The 22114-nt window shown below is 40.6% G+C and overlaps 2 protein-coding genes across 5 annotated transcripts; one reads left to right on the forward strand and one right to left on the reverse strand.

Annotated features, from left to right (window-relative positions):
- Positions 1-997: 997 nt before the first annotated feature.
- On the forward strand, positions 998-2035 carry LOC112892695. Its single transcript, XM_025959822.1, has one exon. It carries the CDS (start codon positions 998-1000, stop codon positions 2033-2035), a length of 1038 nt encoding a protein of 345 aa, XP_025815607.1.
- A 4767-nt stretch (positions 2036-6802) lies between these two features.
- Positions 6803-12515, reverse strand: LOC112894337 (serine/arginine-rich splicing factor SR30-like). Of its 4 annotated transcripts, XR_003228976.1 has the most exons (15): positions 12369-12495; positions 11474-11566; positions 10835-10900; positions 10575-10649; positions 10362-10467; positions 10235-10281; positions 10108-10165; positions 9862-9911; positions 9629-9685; positions 9437-9525; positions 9328-9363; positions 8033-8190; positions 7538-7571; positions 7392-7457; positions 6803-7309 (listed from the first exon to the last, which is right to left on the reverse strand). XR_003228976.1 is itself a non-coding variant. In XM_025962007.1 (14 exons), exons 1-14 carry the CDS (start codon positions 12369-12371, stop codon positions 7295-7297), a joined length of 795 nt encoding a protein of 264 aa, XP_025817792.1. In that variant the 5' UTR covers positions 12372-12515; the 3' UTR covers positions 6832-7294. The 4 variants fall into 4 exon arrangements, 3 of the variants coding, with proteins under 3 accessions (XP_025817792.1, XP_025817790.1, XP_025817791.1); XM_025962007.1 differs by lacking the exon at positions 8033-8190 and having other exon boundaries at positions 6832-7309; positions 12369-12515; XM_025962005.1 differs by lacking the exon at positions 8033-8190 and having other exon boundaries at positions 6832-7309; positions 12459-12492.
- Positions 12516-22114: the final 9599 nt, after the last annotated feature.

Raw genomic sequence — 22114 nt, forward strand, 5'->3', positions numbered from 1 at the left:
AACCCTAACCGCTCCCTCTTACACGGTGAACTTCTGTGGGCTGCCGTCCCCCAGCGGGCTTTTGCCGGTTGGGCCGCGTGCGCGTGCGCGCCGGGCCGCCGTGCGCACCGGGCCGCCGCACGCCGCGCTCCCCGCCGCTGGCCGCGCTGGGCCGCGCGGGCCGCGCTGGCCGCGCGCGCCCGCAGGCCGCCGCTGGCCGCGCTGGCCGCGCGCGCCTGCAGGCCGCCGCTGGCCGTGCTGGGCCGCGCGGGCCGCGCTGGCCGCGCGCGCCTGCAGGCCGCTGCTGGCCACGCGCGCCGGTGGGCCGCGCGCGCAGGTCAGGCCGCCCGCCCGCAGCGCACCACGAGGCGTTGGGTCGCCGCGCGTGCTGGGCCGACATTCGCGCATGGGCTGCATAGCAAACCTAGCTACATTTGTTATTTAATTTTTTTTTCTAATTTCCAGCAATTTGAGTTGATGATGTTTAGGGATTTAAATGTTAATTTTAACACTCAGCTTATGACTTTTCAAGTAGCATATTGTGTTAGGAATTTTCCAAGGTTTTATAACTTGGAAAATATGTCAATGAATATTTTCTTCAATATTCCATATATTGACATATGTTTTATTTGCATTCCTTCCAATGCATATTCAAAAATTTAATTCATCTTAATTAAATCCAAGTGATTTAATACAAGCAAGAATATATTTAGTCCTTCCACAATTGATGCCACATTATTCATAAAATTAAGTTACCACGTGTTCTTAATTTTTCTGAATACTATATAAGCTGCATCATTAACCTTGCCATGACGATTTTTGACCTCTTGCATTATTTGCAATTGAGATCTTAAATTATCGTTATTTCATGCAAAATGGCATATTATTCATCTCAAATTGGGTTATTTCTTACAACTCAATACGAGCAAGCATACAATATGTTGTGCTACTACACATACTACAACACACCCATGATGATTTCCTAAACCGAAAATCTCTGGTTGCGTGTGTAGGATCAATGGCCAAAGAGTTTGAAGAACTCGCTCTCGATGGACATAACTATCCTACTTGGGCGCTGGATATCAAGATCAGCCTTGCCTCAAAGAACATTCTGAGTGCATTGCTACCTCCTGCAGAGAGGACTGAGCCACTGCATGATGCCTACAAGTACAACGCATTGTACATTCGCAGGCATCACCTCCATCCTGATCTGAAAGCAGAATACGTGATGGAAGAAGAGCCAGATGTACTATGGTTATCCCTTAAAGACAGGTACGAGCAACAGAAGGCTGTAATCTTACCTGAGGCGAATCATGACTGGACTCATATTCGTCTCCAGGACTACAAGTCCATAGGTGATTACAACCATGCTATTCATAAAATATGTGCTCGTTTGCGTTTTTGTGGCAAGGAACCTTCAGATGCGGATAAGATTGAAAAGACACTCCAAACTATGCTCCCATCTGATAGGGTCTTGCAACATCAATACCGTGCTCGCAATTATCAGACTTACTCTGAACTCATACATGATCTGCTTCAGGCAGAAAAGCACGATGAGCTTACGATGAAAAATCATAAGCAACGTCGTGTTGGGGCTGCCCCTATGCCTGAAATACATCATGCTATGAAAGATGAGAAGAAAAGGAATGGCTTCAAAAACCATTCCAAATTTTCTGATAATTCAAAGAAGCGCAAACGCAACAAACATAAGGGTAAGAAAAACACAAAGGCTCCGAGGAAAGACACTACTACTTCCAAGGATGAGAAGTGTAAGAAGTGTGGATGCTACAACCATCCCACCAACAAGTGTCGCACTCCTCGCCACTTAGTGGCTCTGTACCAGCAAGCTCTCAAAGGCAAGGCTGCAGAAGGACAGGAATACGAAGCTCACTTCGCCACTCCATCAAACTTGAAGGCTGATATTGGAAATCCAAGCATGAGTCAAAAGGAACCATGCACTTCCAACCTTCCACTCCTGACCTACACTGAGCCAATGGACATAGACAATGTCATCGTCGACTATAGTTTGGATGACGCCTTTGGAGACCTCAACTAGGATCCATAAGAGATCAGCTCTCTATTGTTCATGTGTGTGTATGGGACATATGTATTGTAATAAGTCTCGAGACATCGACTATAAGTGTGTGTACACTTCATACTCTATTGTATTATTATGTATGTAATTCTATGTATGATTAATTGAGTTCTTATAATTCTTTAATTATCTAGATTTGCGGGAGTCAATCCGATGGAGGAAGAATTGTGCCTAGTAGATAGTTGTACCACTAACTCTATACTTAGGGAAACAAAATATTTCCAAACTCTCACTAAGAGAACAGAAAATGTTTTGACAATCGCTGGACGCGATGCAACAATAATTGGTTCTGGACGAGCCACTATTACGCTCCCTATGGGTACACAAGTTACAATTGAGGATGCTTTATTGTATCCTGATTCAACTCGTACCTTATTGAGTTTCCGAGATATTCGGAAATGTGGTTTACATATTTCTACACATACAGAAAATAATGAGGAATTTCTTCTCATTACCAAACCTTCTGAATATGGCTCTAACGTTCTGGAGAGAATACTTTCGTTTCCATCTGGATTGTACTACACATACATAAAACCTGTACCTCATGTTACGTACAAGGTGATTTTTCAGAATGTTGACGCATTCAAGACTTGGCATGCACGCCTTGGCCATCCTGGAATAGGGATGTTACGGAAAATCACAGGTAATTGCATTGGTCATGATTTAAAGTCTGCTAAATTTCCTAAACCTTCTGATTTTATATGTACATCTTGTGCAACGGGAAAGCTAATCTTAAAACCATCTCCGCTTAAGATTCATGCTGAGCCACTTAAATTCCTTGAATGCATTCAAGGCGACATTTGTGGCCCCATACAACCATTATCTGGACCGTTCAGATATTTCATGGTTTTCATTGACGCATCTACACGATGGTCACACGTGTGTCTCTTATCCACACGAAACCATGCCTTCGCTAAAATCATGACGCAAGTCATTCGATTGAAAGCATCTTATCCTGAACATCAAATCCAGAAGATCCGCCTGGATAATGCGGCTGAATTTGCTTCTCGAGCATTCAATGATTATTGTATGGCCCAAGGAATACACGTTGAACATTCAGTACCTTATGTACATACTCAAAATGGTTTAGCTGAATCTCTTATTAAGAGAATCAAACTCATTGCAAGACCTTTACTTCATGAATGCAATTTACCTACTTCTTGTTGGGGTCACGCAGTTTTACATGCTGCTGATCTCATTCAACTTCGCCCAACTGCATATCATAGCACTTCACCGTTGCACCTAGTGCGAGGCAACCCCCCAAGTATTTCCCATCTTCGGAAATTTGGATGTGCGGTGTATACCCCTGTTTCACCGCCTCAACGAACAGCTGTGGGACCTCATAGGAAATTGGGTATCTATGTGGGATACCAATCCCCATCGATAATCAAATACCTAGAACCCCTAACCGGTGATTTATTCACAGCCCGGTTCGCTGATTGCATCTTTAATGAAGACCATTTCCCGGCATTAGGGGGAGAATTTAAGTATCCTAACGAATGCCAGGAAATCAATTGGGATGACAAATCCATCCTATACTCAGACCCTCGTACTCAGGAAACTGAACTTCAAGTTCAGAAAATTATAGAATTGCAACACTTTGCTAACAATCTGCCTGATGCGTTTACTGACTATAATGGTGTCACAAAATCCTTGAATCCTGCTGTGAATGCGCCCAGCCGAGTGGAGGTACCTCGAAAAACCATTCAACCCCCTTCTCAACCGATTAGGGGGAGGGCTGCTAAGCGGGATAATGCTTCTAATAAGCGACAAAGGAAAGGGAGGAACACACGATTCTCTAAATCAGTAAACGAAAGTCAACTTCTGGTTGATGGACACCGAGTGGATACAGTACATCCACAAACCAGCACTATAGTGCACGATTCAGATATTGCTGGCACATCGGAACACCCTGAACCCATTCTTCCTATGAATCAAGAAGAATTACACGGGGTACAAGAAATTTCCATTAATTATACTAGTTCTGGAGAACTGTATGATCGTAAGAATACGGTCGTCAACGCATGTTTTTCATCAATCATAGCCAATAACCTTCTATCTGATCCAGATCCTAAATCCATGGTAGAGTGTCAACAACGCTCGGACTGGAATAAATGGAAGGAAGCAATTAACTCCGAATTATCCTCACTAGCGAAAAGACAGGTATTCACCTCAGTGATACCTATACCTCATAAAGTTCATCCTGTTGGATTCAAATGGGTTTTCACTCGGAAACGAAATAAAAATAATGAGGTTGTGAGGTATAAAGCAGAGATTAGTTGCGCAAGGGTTTACTCAAAGGCCCGGCATTGATTACAATGAGACATACTCTCCTGTTATGAATGGAATAACTTTCCGATATTTAATATCATTGGCAGTACAAAAGCGTCTATTTTTGCAATTGATGGACGTCGTGACCGCATATCTTTATGGGTCACTATATTCGGACATCTACATGAAAGTTCCTGATGGAATATCTGTACCGAATAATGGCAAGAATCGTAACTTGTTTTGTGTTAAACTTAACAAATCTCTCTACGGCTTAAAACAGTCTGGGAGAATGTGGTACAATCGACTTAAAGAATTCCTTATGGATAAGGGTTATTCTAACAGTGATGATTGCCCATGTGTATTCATTAGGAAATCTTCTACAGGCTTCTGTATTATATCAGTTTATGTAGATGATTTAAATATCATTGGTCATACACGTGATATTGATGAAGCATGTAATCTTCTAAAAACAGAATTTGAAATGAAGGATTTGGGTAAAACCAAATTTTGCTTGGGTTTGCAACTTGAGCACCTTCAAACGGGAATTCTCATTCACCAATCTGCATATGTCCAGAAAGTATTGAGTAAATTCAATATGACCAATGCATATCCGTCCAAAACTCCGATGATCGTTCGGTCTCTTGAGAAGGATAAAGATCCTTTCCGACCACGTGAAGATGGAGAAGAGGTTTTAGGTCCTGAATACCCATACCTCAGTGCAATTGGAGCACTTATGTATCTAGCAAATAATACCAGACCCGATATTGCATTTGCAGTAAATCTACTTGCTAGACACAGTGCCGCTCCTACTAAACGTCATTGGAATGGTATTAAGAATATTCTCCGATATCTCCAAGGCACGGCAGATCTTGGTCTATTTTACGAAAGAAATCAGGATCCTAGCCTCGTGGGATATACAGACGCAGGATATCTTTCAGATCCTCATAATGCAAGATCACAAACAGGATATGTATTTCTACACGGTGGAACTGCTATGTCATGGAAGTCTTCTAAACAGACTCTGGTAGCAACGTCCACAAATCACTCAGAGATCATTGCACTATATGAAGCCTCACGTGAATGTGTATGGCTAAGAAGGGTGATTAATCATATACAATCATCTTGTGGGATTCAACCCATTGAGTTACCCACCATTATCTACGAAGATAATGCAGCTTGTGTTGCATAGATGCAACAAGGTTATATCAAGAGTGATGCTACAAAGCATATCTCTCCTAAGCTATTTTACCCTCACCAACTCCAACAAAGTGGTGAGATAAATGTCATGCAAGCTAAGTCTTGTGATAACCTCGCAGACTTATTCACTAAGTCGCTACCTTATTCTACATTTAACAAATGTGTTAAGGGCATTGGTATGCGCCGACTTAGAGATTTGCTTGCATCAGGGGGAGCATCTCTTTGATTTAACTATTCTTACACATCACATTGTACTCTTTTCCTATATGAGTTTTCTTACATAGTTTTCCTCATATTAGGTTTTTAATGAGGCAATGTCAACGCAAGTAAATATCTATCTCTTGTTTTTCCCTTCAGGGATTTTCAATAGAGATACCAAGGATATATACTGTTCTTTTCTCCAAAATTTTTCCCACTGGATTTTTCTGGAGTTTTACACAGTATCTACATATATATATATATATATATTGCAAGCCTTTATTTCACAGGATCTCTAAAGATTATACATAGTGGACAACTGCTCAAGGGGGAGTGTTACGATATATGATCAGTTGATCATTAGGAGTAGTATAATCACAGACGTTGATTACGGCGGTTGCCTAATCAATGGTCATGATCATATTTGAACAGACATCTCCTCCACCCATCCACCCCTTCATACATGTATAAATAACAGTGATCAATGAATAAAGAGTGACTTCTTGCCTCACAATTACTACTGTAATTTAGTTTTAAACATCATGTTTTGTCAAAATTCAAACCTGAGGGTCCGTTCGATTTTTCGACACATTTCCCCGTAAGATGAATTTTTGATTTGATTTTGGAAGTCCAGTGTTTTATTTTGTAGTGGGAAAAGTCCAATTTAGTACCCTCAAGTATACGCTAGATCCAAATAACCCCCTAAACTGTTAAAATATCCACTTAACCCTTTGTCTCTACGGACCCGGATCAAAACACGCCTTTAACACATGTTTGAATCCGGATTTGCTGATTAACCTGGTTTTAAAACCGCTCCACTTTCCATTACCGGGAAATATCATGTCTAGTGTCATCCGAAAGACATGAATGGATCTGTGTACAAAGGCCACCAATACCTCGGACCCAAATCTGCTTGTCAGGGTTTGGCAGCGAGGGCCGAGAAGTGGCAATCATTTAGATCTCAGGCACCGCCATTTGGTCGACCTACTTTGGCTAAAAGGACAAAGAACAAAACTAGCAGAATTCAGGCAAATCTGGTCGAAGTTGCACGATGACGCTACATGTTCCAAAGAAGATCAATGCTGCCATTCTAATAATGTATCAGTAGCACACAGAAACCAAATAACTGAGTACAAAGCATTCTAATAATATCTCAGAAGCACACAGAAACCAAATAACCGAGTACATCGACCCCTCAACTATGCTTACAAGCGACCAATTGAAAGAGGTGCGTGCCGCTGCATAAAAGTGTCAATGTAAAACAGGCTACCGGAGAGTAGATAGTAACAACCACTTACTATAGGGTAAGTGATGAAACCTGAGTGCCAGGAGCCCAGGACACAGAAGTTCAGTTTACACCAGTAGGATAGGCAAAAAAGGCTCTCTTTAGCAATATAATGTCATTATTAAATACTAAATAAGAGGAAACCTCCCAAATGAGGGGGTGCAGCGGCAACAACAGAATCATTCAGACCATTGTGATGGTAGTGCATGTTCTCAGCTTCCTTCTGTCTCTCTGGTTATAGTTGCTCACCGCTTCAAGGGTTCCCTAGTTCAATCAGATCTCACCTGCCAGCAAGTACAGATTAGATTAGCATGGAAGTACCTAGCAATGCGATAAGTGATTTTTTTTTTGAAAGTGTGACATTACAGGAGAACGAGAACGGGATGCGCTTCTGCTCCTGGGGCTTCTGCTAGCAGATCTTCCACGAGAAGGCTGCAAAAGAGTTAAATGAACTGCATTGAACAAGCCATTTTCATAATGTAATATAGTTATGACAAGCTTGGAATACTTACAGAAGAGACAGGGGATCCGGATCTTGATAGCGATCTGCAGAAGGTTCCAGAAACAAAATTCATTATTTAATGATGTGTTAGTAGCACTGAGATACAAAATTGCTATCATTTGAGCTACGCATAAAGAGGTTCAATGAATTGGTTCAGAAGGGGAGCTACAGTGCTTAGTACAATTGTTGGAGTATATGCTATCAGGTAATAAGGTCATAACTGAAACTGCAAATAGGCAAACTAAGCAAGGTTTATCTTATCTCCTTATAAATGTCAACTTTTTTGAGCTAGAGCAAACTCAGAATGCACATTGACAAGAAAATGCTCAAAAAACATAATTTTATTTTGTGTGTGCAAGAAGCACCATAGACTCTGAATTTTTTATCAGGATGGCAATACCAATTAAACAAAAAACTTGTGAATTAACGTCCATTTATATTGAGCCATTGAAATTTAAGCACAATATAGTCGACACAACACGAGATCCACTTCACATATCCTTACTGTCAGTCCTATCTTGCTCCTAGGACTGGTTGTAGCCCACTTGTCATACATGCATCACAATCCAGCTCTACTATCCAAAGTCCCAAACCATCCACTCCGATTCTCAATACATCCAATAATCTATCAATGCAGTCCCCAGATCGCCGGCATGGCCAGATCTAGGAAAAACAAAAGCAAACCTTGAGCAGTGCAGGTTAGCCAGCAAGCTCTTTATGTTTAATCAGTAATCACTAACCACAGAGTAAATTCAAGTCATGCTAATTTAAAGAGAAATTGGTACATCTGAAAAAGATATCACGGGTGCTATAAGCCAGTAAGCATTCCAAAGTATATGAAATTAAAATTATGGCACCTAACTCTGTTTTTCTTCCAGCTTTAATAAAAACAAGAATTAAACCTTTTCTTATGCAGCAGGCTATGATTAAAATCTATGGTGAATATATCTGAATTTCATACGTAGAGTCCTTTTTTACTTTTAAAATATAAAGTAGGAAACATAATTTGGGTCCACATATGTATACATTTATTTGTTAAATATGGAGATAAAAAAACCTCTGGGTTATGGATGTATGAAGCTGAAAAATAAGGAGAGGACTGCAGCTTCTCCATGAGAAAAACAAAAACAAAAAACAAAAGAGATGCTGCCATGTTATAGAGATGACTTATTGATACAGCAGCAGAAGTGAGGAAAAAAAAACCCCATAGTTCTGAAAGAAGCTAAAATTCTAGTAACCCTATCACTGTCTACTCTAAGCCATTTCCCCTCTCCAACTTGGCATGCTTATGAAGGATCAACACTCCCTACTTCAGCATTGCAAGATTTATATATAAGTTTGTGTTAGAGAAAACTTAAAATTTTCAAGGAGCATGATCTAGAAGGTGTTTAAAAGTGTAGAGCTGCACATGTGGAAGTTCATATAAAGCATGGCAGGTTCTAAGGTTCTAAAAGGCTTTTCGTGTACCAGATGGTAGGAAACAAATAAGTTAATGTGACACTCTCTTATCAGTTTTACAATAATATATGCGCCCCGCTTCAGGCTAGTTTACAAAATGATGGCATGTCTAAATAAAGTGAGGCTTCCATATTTTTTAGCACCATAGGTGTACTGCATGTCTACACCATATGTTAAAGATGACATAGAACAAGATCTGATTGCTTTCACCATTTATTTGGTTAGTAACTACTAAGTATCATGTTCCTTCTAACAATAAACTTGCAGGCATAGCATGCAGATTCAACACTAGCACTTACAATTTCAAAAATGCACATTTCCCATCAATACGGATTCACATACCTTTCATCCACAGGTGATGGTGACCGAGAAACAGATCTAAGTAAGAAACAACAAATAAGAATGGGTGCCATAAAACTTGGATGTCAAATTTGTGAACACGTATACGTACTTTGGACTCCTGCTCCTGCTGTAACTGGGGCTTCTCGAGTACGAGCGGCTACGGCTTCTGCTTCGTGATCTAGCATCATACTCCCGCACCTATAACAGAATAACAAATCAACATAGTTACATAATCAAATAGATATCATGCCAGGCATCTTAGCAATTTCAAAACTAAATTGAGGAAAACAAGAGAACATACTCTGATATACGCCCTAGAAAATGCATTTCTGAACAGTGAGTCATCAAGCTTCCTTATCTGCAAGATGGAAAGAGAAAAATGCATAAGAGTAAAGCATGCCACATGATACAGGAAAGAACACACATTTAATTAGAGCATTCTCTTCAACAGTCAGACAGACCCTCTGAAACAGTAATAGATGATACAAGCTAAAGATTATTGAAAGCAATGAGTAAAGGAAATGCAAAACCCACCGCATATTTCATGTCGTCATAGTTTGTATAATCCACAACTCCAATAGTTTCTGCAGCACAAGAAAGAAGAAGGAACAAATGTCGTCAATATGTGGAAATTCAAAATAGAACCTGAAGAATTCATATTTCAGAGGGACAATGAAGCAATAATTAAGGCTACATGATATAAAATTAGTGATCATGTTTACGACCTCATGCTGCAATGAAACAACAGGAAATGTGTTTAGGAGTGCTCAAACTACTAACCTCCGGCCTCACGGTATACATCCGAGAAACAAACATCACCGGCGCGTCGCATGTGGTCCTGAAATGTATTAACTTGAAGTTCTTTCCAGCAAAAACTACAAGCAGAAGTCAGTTACAAAGGCAGTACCTTCAGATCTTGCCACGATGCCGATGAAGGTAAACCCGTGACCATAACTGCATGGTTCAGAAAATGTAACCATCAGAATCTCTGTAAGGGGGTATAAGTAACTTACTCATAAGACAAAAGTACCAACCACGGTAATCAGAGCGCCTAGAAACACCTCCACGACGTGCACTGCTATAGCTGCTAGAACGATCATAAGAGTAAGACTGACCTCTTCCACCATGAGCTAATTCAACCTGAGTAGAGAACACATTTTCAGCACATAATCACAAGAAAAACCAGACCAGTCTTCTCTTTGGAGAAAATCACTCAATAAATGAAACACACATCTTGGTCTACATACCCGCAACCTGTAGCCATCAAAGTTATACCCATCACGCCCATAAATCGCGTCATCAGCATCACGTGGATCCTCAAACTACAAAAGCATCATATTTTTGTTAACACCAGATGTTTGTTTGCATCTGAACCAAATTTGATCAGCTAGTTTGCTTTGGATTTTTAATGGTCAAAACACGATCCAAAATAGATTATAAAACTGAAAAAGATCAATAGAGATGTTGTTAACAATTTAGAAGTAAGACCACAGAAAAATATCTTCACCTCGACGAAAGCGTATCCAGGAGGTCTTGGAGGTATCTTCAGGTCAATATCCAAAATTCGACCATACTGCAATCACATATTGAAGGAAAAATTAAGGCAGGCGTATTGTCATACAAGATTCAATAAATATACTAATACTACAGTTTGAACACATTTTCTTCTGCAAGAGGACACATTTCTCGTTTTACTACATGCATCAAGGTTTCAGATACTGCAAATCGTGCATTATGCGGACTTAGACTACATAATTAAAAAGCATAGGTCATGCAGACATAATAAAGGAATTGTGCACAATGCAAAAACAGAGAGCATTGTTTACTTCAGACGAAGACAACATATACAGTTTTTCTTTGGTCCACGCAACTCAATAAAAAAGCACAGATTGAAATCAAACAATAATTCATTGTAATGCCTAAACCAAATTGCAGATAATATACAATTGAATGTCATAACCAAAAAATGCAAACCTTCAACTCCAAATCCAAACTAATATTCTCACATTAACAGGATAATGGAATTGCTGGGACAGAAAATGCTAATTAACTGGTCAGTAATTAGACATATGCCCTGACCAATCTAGCACCTGCTTGCAAACATGAGAAGTCCGACAAAGGTCTGTGTAAAAATATTACGACCCACCTTGTAGAAGAGGTCCTCAACCTCCCTCTCACGGATGTCCCCAGGGAGGTTGCCTACATAGATGGTGCGGCTGTTGCGCCTGCTCATTGTTTTCTGCAGTCAACCACGAAGGTAAGAACAAAGTTGCTAGCCACAAGATGCAGAAGAGTGGGGTAACAAAAAAAAAATTCTCCTAGCATGGTACTAGCATGGATTAATAGGAAGAGATAAAACTTAATTTCTTCTAGTCGAAGCAACAAGAAAAATGTTCAAAAAGAAAAAAACAACAAGAAAACATAGTGGCAGACAACTATATGCTGAGCACTGTAAGGTGGACTCATTTTTTTTAGCAGCATCCTTAACCAGCAAAGGAATGATGCTTCATTGGAAACTGTAACAATAGTGCTATGAGTCTACGACATATTCTCCATCGCCTTTCATTTACTTATTTACTTACTATATGATCAGCATATAGTAACTACTTCTTTTCGAGAAGAACCGAACAATTCTGCCAACGGTGGGTAATCAAACTACACATGCGTATTTCACATGCCCTACAGTGTTCAATCATGCATCAAGTTTATTTCAAAGAAAAAATTCATTCATCAAGGTCTCGATAGTTTAAGTATGGTAGCAGCTCCTAAAAACACACAACTGACAAGGGAGCGTAGTTCAACATAGCGCGCGGGGGAGTCGGTTAAACCCCGAAATTTAGAAAGAATGGCCGCTGAAGACGATGAACAAGAACCCAATCGAACCGTGCTAAGGACGGATTGGATTACCAGCGCACTACTAATCAAACAAACCCGCAACGAACTGAACAGGAGAAAGAGAGATTTGCACTCGATCGCCTCACATATCAAAGCAAAGAAAGAGAAGAGGCGACGGGAGGGGCGGGCGGGAGGTTGGGGATTACCATGATCGAAACAAGATCAGAGCGAACGAAAAGGAAAAACGAAACAGTGTGTGCTGTGCCGTGGGAATGTGGGGGATTAGGCGGGCGCACCTGCGTGGAGCGGTGGGGAGGCTCGGAGGGGGGGGGGGGGGGGGCGGGGGGCTCGAGAACGTTCTGGACTCCGGGAGGAGGGAGGCCGACGCCGCGTGGTGGGATGGAAGCAGACGGAACCTGCGACAAGGGACGCGTGGTGAACTGGTGATGTAGACTGGCGGCTGCGGGCTGTGTTTACGGGGATGCTTCTAGATTCGTGTGCTGTTGGGGTTGGGTCGTGCTCGTGCGGGCTGGTGTGGCCTGTGGGCTGCTGTGGGCTTCAGCGGTGGTGGTGGACCGATTCTGATTTGGCCTTTGCAGGCCATCCATGATCAGCTGTTGTTTTCTACGTGAGGATATTCAATAAAATATGGTTTCGCTTGTTTTTAAGTAAAAACTACTGGAACTTATGAGCCGTTCATTACGAAAGTTAGAAAAAACAAATTAAAACCTCACCTTGGTGTTTTTCTAAAATACCTACATGCATCTCAATTTTGTTTCAGTCTAACACCTGAAAGTTTGCGTGTTTTTTGCAACACAAATAACTCCTAAACTTCTGAACACAAATATCTTATTTTGTAGCGAATAAGGTGAACATTCCAGCAGCACAAGTAACTCCTGAACTTTCGATTTAGAAAAATTGGTAAGGTCCGGTAGGGGTAAAAATGATGAAACCAAACAACTCAAAATTTTGGTAACACATGACCTGTACATATTTTGACAATAAATTTCACTAACAACCAGAATAAAAACTTGTCAAAAATCTTAGAATGCTAGCCAAATTTGGTCAACCTTACATAATTCTTGTGTGCCAAGTGTTTATGAAGATTATATAAACCAAACAACTCACATCCTTGAATTGATCTGCCACTAATATAGGCTCTCTTTTTGAAATGAGGATAATCCCGTTTCCACTATAAAACGGAAATACAAGCGATTTTGCAATTTAGATGAATAAGAAATTCGATTAAAAGGAGAAGCTTATCATGAGACTAGATAATATCTAAGCATCCACTCTTATTACAAGACATAGCATGTTTGGATCCACCCAACTTTTTAAAACCAAATTTTAGCCAGCTAAAATTTTTCCAGCTAAACTTTAGCTAGGGTGTTTGGATCCTCTAGATAGACCCAGCTAAATTTTAGTTGGCTTTAGTTGTGTTGAAAGCTAAACTCAGTTAAATTTTAGCTAGTCTTTTAGCTGGACGGTTTGGATCCCTAGCAGCTAAATTTGGCTAACTAAAGTTTTGTTTGTGAATCCAAACAGGCCCTAAAAAGAGATACATCATAGTGGATCATCTAACAAAGAACTCCCATAGCTAGAAATCTCTGACTCCTTGAGCACTTCATCTTCAACCTTTGGAATCCCTTGCATGGGATCTTCCATCTATGCCATGGAGTAAATCATAATCTGCACGTGATTAATATTTTTATCAAAGTTCTGATAAAAGGATTTTATGTTTGTAGAAAAATCCAATATCTCAATGTTGAGAATATAGTACAAAACTAAGATACGATGGACACACACTATATATATTAAAACAACTATACTACCATATAAGGTCTCCACACTCCCAAGTAATCACTTAAAGGCAAAATAGCCAATTTAATCCTTTTAACTTGTTTCTGGCTCAAAATTCATCCCTCAACTATAAAATTGACCAATTTCATCCTCAAACTTTTTATGTGAGATCAATTTCGTCCCTAGTCCTATGTAGCATGCCATGTTAGCATTCCTAGTCAATATCGACGACTCTTAAGTACAAAATCTATACCGTCAACTCCTGCATGAACACACAAAATATAAACATCAACAATAGTGGCAGTAGTTATTGCTAACGAATTCCACAAGTATTGGTTAATCATTAATTTTAGAAATACAAGTCTACATAAGGGAGAAAACGTGCACAAACACAGAAGAGTGCATAGAAGATCACATCCTACGTTACACAAGGATTGAGTGGCCACATGACATGCTAAACCAACTTAATTTCAGCCAAACACACCAAGATCCACATAAGGAGCCAACAAGGAGTATACTGACCAAAGATGGGCCCAGAAAGTGTCAAAAAGGGTTTGGCCCAACCCCTACTGAGCCCATTCAGGCCCATCTTTCACATGGAGTCTCCCACCGACTTCCTGAAGGCGGTTTTACTAGGGAGACGGCCACTTGGAGTCGGCCAAACCCCAGGTTCGGCCGAACGTAGACAGCTTCCTAGCAGGATCAGCCTTGGCGAGAAAGATCTGTTGCTCTTTCCAAGGGTGGTTGCTAAAGTTTCCATACCAAGAGGTGGTGGGAACCGACCTATCCAACCTATTTAAGGAGGAGGAGATGTCAGATCCGGGCACACGGGACTATCCACGTGGCACACTTCTCCTAGGATATGGGATGGGACATGGCCCTGAAAGCATCTAGGCCCCTAATTCGTGTTTTGGTAATTAATGACAACGGTTTGTGGATTAACAATTCTTTTTGAGAAAATGAGTATAGGTTGATCCACGGATGAATGAGAGTTATTTGCGAACGTGTGGATTTTTGGAGACGATGAGAAAAGTTTGGGCTCAAGGCAAAGGTATAAAATAGGGTCTTTTGAATTTTACCGGTCACAAGGTGCTTAGTGGATGATAAGTGACCGGATTTGTTGGATAGATAGCCGTTCTATCAAGAGGGGTCATGTACTCGTGCTTGACAGGTCTCTAGTGCCATTTTGCTCAAAATATCTAAATGCATGCATGAGGGCTAACTACGTTTTGCCGGGTTTTGAAAAAGAACATGTTTGACTGCTGACTGCTCTAGCGCGAACGGTCCGCGCCTTGGGTGCGGACGGTCCGCTACCGTTCCAGAAAGGCTTAGAGGGTTTATCTGGTGGGTGGCGGACGGTCCGGCTCTCCTGGGCGGACGGTCCGCCACTGTAACTCTTTTTCGTTCCAGAAAGGATGTTCTCTGGTCTGTCTAAATTCTGTGGAGCGGACGGTCCGCTTCTGTGGAGCGGACGGTCCGCAGGCACTCTGATAAATTGATCCAGAAACATTGTTGTCTCTGCTTGTTCCTCTAGGTTGAACGGCGGACGGTCCGCCCCTTGGTGGCGGACGGTCCGCTGACTAATTCCAGGATTGTTCCAGAGACCCTCATGTCTCTGGAGTTGTGGAACACTTAACTGCGGACGGTCCGCTGGTTGGGCGCGGACGGTCCGCCAGGGCTGTAACGGCTAGTTCTGACACGCATTAAATGCTCTCTGACTCTCTGGTTTATAACGGCGGACGGTCCGGTTTTTGAAACCGGACGGTCCGCGATCTCGCAGAAAAGACTGTAACGGCTAGTTTTTGATGGGATGTCTATATATACCCATTGCCCGGCCCTTGGGTCACTCTCTTGGCCATTTGGACTGCATTCTTGACCCTCTAGAGCTAAGACATCCCTCTCTCTCACACACTTGCTAAGGATTTGCATTTTTGAGAGTGAGAGTGCTTCCTAGTGCATTGCATCAAGAGGTTGAGCTTTGTGGCACTAGGGAATCTTCAAGCAAGGTTTATTGGCTTGTTACTCTTGGGAGTTGCCGCTCCCTAGACGGCTTGGAGAAGGTGATTTCGTGGAGCTTCTTGAAGGAGATTGTTGAGAAGCCCCGATTTCGGTTGTGAGAGGTTTTGTGCTCACCTCACCGGAGTGGTGAAGAGCAACTCTAGTGAAATCGAGGTGTGGAGTGGTTCCTTGTTTCTAGCCGGCTCAAGATCAAGAGGTTCTTGATAGAGGAGCGGTTGATTCTTGGAATCCACCTCAACGTGGATTAGGGGTGACCGGTAAGTCATCGACACCACGGGATAAATTTGTGTGTCAAGCTTGGTTATTTCTCTAGCTCTCTTTAATTGTTGTTATTTTGAGAAATTTACTTTACTAGAGCTTGAATTGTATTTTGTCACCCTAGGTTGCAAACCTTTCTAGACATAGTAGTAGCATGACATACGGCTTTCTTTTGTTACTAATTAAATTTCTCTAGTGTTGTTGGTTTTAGTTTTTAAACCGCCTATTCACCCCCCCTCTAGTCGGTGTTCTTGATCCTACAAGTGGTACCAGAGCTAAGTACTCCATTAATTGCGGATTTAACCATCTTGGAGTAGAACAATGACTAGTGATAATGGAATTCATGTTGGGAAGCCACCGTTCTTTGATGGGAACAATTATGATTATTGGAAGACTAGGATGTCGGCTCATATCAAAGCCATGAGTAGAAAGCTATGGAGAGTGGTAAATGATGGATATATGATTTTGGACTCAAAAAATTTGACACCCCTAGAAGAGGAAAATGAGATACTAAATGATCAAGGGGTCAATGTGCTCTTTAGTGCCCTTGGTGTGACCGAATTTAATAGAGTCAAGAGTCTCACAAATGCACATGACATATGGGAAAAGCTCATGGAAATTCATGAGGGCACATCAAGTGTGAAAGAGGCCAAGTTATATTTGCTTAAGGGAAATTTTAGTGAATTTACCATGAAAAAGGATGAGAGTATAGCCGAGATGTTCAACCGGCTAAATGACATTGTGAATGACCTCAAGGGACTTGGATTTGAGGTACCGGATGCGGATTTCAACCACAAATTTCTTAGATGCCTTCCGGAAAGATATGATACAATTGTGACCTTGCTTGTAAGGTCAAATGTGAAGACCGCAACTCCCACACAAATATTGGGAGAAGTTCTCACTCATGACATGTTCAAGAAATCTCAAGATGAAGCTCATAGGGGAGAAATTGATATGAAAAAGAGAAGTGTGGCATTCAAAGCTCAAGATAGCAAAAAGGAAGAAGAAAGTGAGTGCCAAGATGAAGAATCGGATGAAGAGATGGCTCTCTTTGTCAAGAGATTCAATAGAATGATGAGCAAGAAGAATTTTGGCAAGAAAGGTCAATCATCAAGAAAAAATCCTTTTATGGACAAGACTTGTTTCCAATACGCTGAAATGGGTCATATTAGTGTCAATTGTCCAAACAAGAAAGATGACAAGAACAAGAAAGACAAGAAAAATGATGAGAAGAAGAAGAAGAAGTTCATCAAGAAGAAGAAGAATGGTCAAGCTTATTTTGTTGAGTGGGATTCCGATGCAAGCTCCGATGATGATGATGATGATGATGATGATGACAAGCCATCCAAGGGAGTTGCCGGGATCGCCATCAAGGAGGCTCCATCTCTCTTCTCCACACCACATTGTCTTATGGCAAAGGGTGGTGCAAAGGTACAACAAGATGATGAACTTGATGAACTTTCATATGATGATCTTGTTGAAATGCTCAATGATGCCGATGAATTCATGACTAAAGAAAAGGCCAAGTTAAAGGAATTGAGGTTGAAGTTTTCTTCTCTTCAAGATTCCTATGAGGAGCTAAAGACTTCACATGAGAATCTCAAAGAAACTCATGAGAAGCTTGAGGAAGCTCACAATGCCCTACTTAATCATGAAAGAAAAGCAACATTGAGCATTGGTGTGAGTTGTGATTTAATTGATGATAAACCTTGTGGTTCTAGTCCTACTAGCTCTTTTTGCACCAAAATTAATGACTCATCTTGCAATGAATCTCTCATTATGGAAAATGATTTGTTAAAAAAGGAGGTTACTTGCTTGACTAATGATTTGAGAAAGTGCTATGATAGTAGAGCCATGTTTAATCATTGTTGGGCAAGTCAAAAGTTCACCTTGAACAAGCAAGGGTTTGGATATATTCCTAAGAAAGGGAAGAAGGCTTTTGTGCAAACCAAAACTACCTTTGTGAAGAGTAGTGGTAAGTCATATTGTGAAAAATGCAAGAAGGTTGGTCATGTTGAGAAGAATTGCACCAACATGAAAGTCATATCCTTTGATTCAAATTACATTCTTATGAGAAATTCAAATGGCAATGTTAGTGCAAAATTTGTTGGAATACCTATAGATGGTGCTAAAAAGAATGCCATTTGGGTACCAAAAGTCTTGGTTGCTAACGTTGAAGGACCCAAGAAATTTTGGGTACCTAAAAGAGTTATTTCTTTATTGTAGGTAAACTACAAGTCCGGAGGAAGACATTGGGTACTTGATAGTGGATGCACTCAACATATGACCGGAGATCCGATGATGTTTTCCTCTCTAGATGAAAATGTGGATGGCTATAGTGATATTATCTTTGGTGACAATAGCCAAGGCAAAGTCAAAGGAGTTGGTACAATTTCAATCTCAAGTGATCATTCTCTTTCAAAAGTATTGTTGGTTGATTCTCTCAAGTTCAATCTCTTAGCGGTCACTCAACTTTGTGATTTTGGATATAAATGTAGTTTCACTAAAGATGATGTAGTAGTGACTAGCTTGGATGGAAAAAATCACATCTTTACGGGATTTAGATATGAGGATGTATATCTTGTGGATTTTGCTACTAAAGAGGCCAACTTGTCTACATGTTTGTTCACTCAATCATCTTTGGGTTGGTTATGGCATAGAAGACTTGGTCATATTGGCATGAAACAACTCAACCGTCTCATAAAGCATGATTTAGTAGTTGGCTTGAAGAATGTGAAGTTTGAAAAAGATAAGTTATGTAGTGCATGTCAAGCCGGGAAGCAAGTTGCAAATGCTCATCCAACTAAAAGTGTCATGTCAACCGAGAGACCATTGGAATTATTGCATATTGATTTATTTGGTCCTACTACTTATAGAAGTATTGGTGGAAATTGTTATTGTCTTGTGGTAGTGGATGATTACTCAAGGTATACTTGGGTTTTCTTTCTTCATGACAAAGCCGATACTTATGACATATTCAAAAAATTCTTGACAAGGGCCGAAAATGAATTTGAACTCAAGGTGAAGAGAGTGAGGAGTGACAATGGAAGTGAATTTAAAAACACAAGAGTTGAAGAATGGTGTGATGAGAAAGGAATCAAGCATGAATTTTCAACCAAGTACACTCCGGAACAAAATGGTCTTGTTGAGCGGAAAAATAGAACCTTGATTGACATGGCAAGATCAATGCTTTCCGAGTACAATGTTTCCGATAGTTTTTGGGCCGAAGCAATCAACACGGCTTGTCATGCGTCCAATAGATTGTATTTCCATAGATTCCATAACAAGACCCCATATGAGTTGCTCATTGGAAGGAAACCAAATATTTCATATTTTAGAGTATTTGGTTGCAAATGCTACATTCTCAAGAAGGGAACTCGGTTATCAAAGTTCCAAAGCAAATGTGATGAGGGTTTTCTTCTCGGGTATTTATCTTGTAGCAAGGCTTATCGGGTCTACAACAAAACACATGGTATTGTTGAAGAAGCATATGATGTTGAATTTGATGAAACAAATGGGTCTCATAATGAACAAGAAAATCTTGATGATGTGAGAAGTGATGGTTTAAGAAATGCAATGAAAAATATGTCAATTGGTGACGTTAGACCAAGAGAAGAAGATGAAAGTGATGATGGTCATTCTATCTCTATTAGAGTTAATCCTTCTATGTCTATCTCAAATGATCAAGCACAACAAATAGTTCAAGATTCTAGTAACGATAATTCTCAAGTACAAGATCAAGTTGGTTCATCAAGTGTACCTTCTTCATCAACTCAAGAACCCTTCGCTCTTCAAAGAACTCATCATATTCTTGCAAAGGATCACCCCGTGGATCAAATTATGGGTGATATTAGTAAGGGTGTCCAAACTCGATCTCGCATTGCTTCATTTTGTGAACATTATTCTTTTGTATCTTTTCTTGAACCTAACCGTGTAGATGATGCATTGAGAGATCCGGATTGGGTGAATGCTATGCATGAAGAATTGAATAACTTCACCCGGAATCAAGTTTGGGACCTAGTTGAGAGGCCTAGAAATTATAATGTCATTGGCACTAAATGGGTTTTTAGAAACAAGCAAAATGAAGATGGAGTGGTTGTGAGAAACAAAGCAAGATTGGTGGCTCAAGGCTTCACTCAAGTCGAAGGTTTGGATTTTGGTGAAACTTTTGCTCCCGTTGCTAGACTAGAAGCTATTAGAATCTTGTTAGCTTATGCTTGCTCTCACAACATAAAACTTTTTCAAATGGATGTGAAAAGTGCTTTCTTAAATGGCAAAATTAGTGAACTTGTTTTTGTTGAGCAACCTCCCGGTTTTGAAGATCCCAAGAAGCCAAATCATATATATAAGCTCTCTAAAGCTCTTTATGATTTGAAGCAAGCTCCACGAGCTTGGTATGAAAGATTGAGAGATTTTCTTATTTCCAAGGGATTCAAAATTGGTAAGGTTGACACTACCTTGTTCACTAAAACCATTGGTAAGGATTTGTTTGTTTGTCAAATTTATGTTGATGACATTATCTTTGGTTCAACTAACCCAAGTTTTTGTGAAGAATTTGGTGAAATGATGTCTAGGGAATTTGAGATGTCCATGATCGGTGAATTGAGTTTCTTTCTTGGACTTCAAATCAAGCAACTCAAGGAAGGCACCTTTGTGTGTCAATCAAAATATGTGAAAGATATCTTGAAGAAATTTGGTATGGAAGATGCAAAACCAATCAAGACCCTTATGGCCACAAATGGGCATCTCAACCTAGATGAGGGAGGTAATCCGGTTGATCAAAAGCTTTACCGTTCTATGATTGGTAGTTTACTTTATTTGACCGCATCTAGGCCCGACATCATGTTTAGTGTTTGCATGTGTGCACGATTTCAAGCCGCACCTAGAGAATGTCATTTGACCGCCGTCAAAAGGATTTTGAGATACTTGAAATATACTCCTAATATTGGTTTATGGTATCCCAAGGGTGCTCACTTTGATTTGGTTGGATTCTCGGATTCGGACTATGCGGGGTGCAAGGTTGATAGGAAGAGCACTTCCGGTGGTTGTCAATTTCTTGGAAGGTCTCTTGTCTATTCAAAGAAACAGAATTCCGTGGCTCTTTCAACCGCGGAAGCGGAATATATTTCGGCCGGAAGTTGTTGTGCACAATTGTTATGGATGAAGCAAACTCTTCTTGACTATGGTGTGAATTTTGATGAAATTCTCTTGTTATGTGATAACGAAAGTGCCGTGAAGATTGCTACTAACCCGGTTCAACATTCAAGAACCAAGCATATTGATATCCGTCATCATTTCCTTAGAGATCATGTAAACAAGGGTGATATCAAGATTGATGGTATTGGCACGGATGATCAATTAGCCGATATATTTACTAAGCCCTTGGATGAATCTCGGTTTTTCAAGTTAAGAAATGAGTTAAACATCATTGACTTCTCAAATGTGGCTTGAAAGCTAGCACATGTGACATATGGTTCTTCCATGTTTTCCTTGTTTGAATTTTCTGAATTTTTGAGGGATTTTTTGAGCCGTTTATGACTTTTCATGATTTTACTCGATTTATTTTTGAATTCTTGTTATAACTTGATCACATGAGAGTTTGGAAGGTTTTCATGCAAAATTTGAGATTTTTTAATTTTTATATGAGCAATGATCCCATATTGAAGTTGGAATTGTGAAAATTGGGTGTATTCTGAACAGATTGAAATTTGGTTCACCGGACGGTCCGCGGGTAAGAGGCGGACGGTCCGCCGTGTATGAGGTTTGTTCAACAGAGACACTGCAACTTGTTTTGGGCCGCAGAAGTTATGAAGCGGACGGTCCGCTTGTCAGATGCGGACGGTCCGCCGGTCATGTGAACTGATCACCAGAGGGA

This window comes from Panicum hallii, chromosome 5 (genome assembly GCF_002211085.1).
Source record: "Panicum hallii strain FIL2 chromosome 5, PHallii_v3.1, whole genome shotgun sequence".
In the NCBI taxonomy this organism is placed as follows: domain Eukaryota; kingdom Viridiplantae; phylum Streptophyta; class Magnoliopsida; order Poales; family Poaceae; genus Panicum; species Panicum hallii.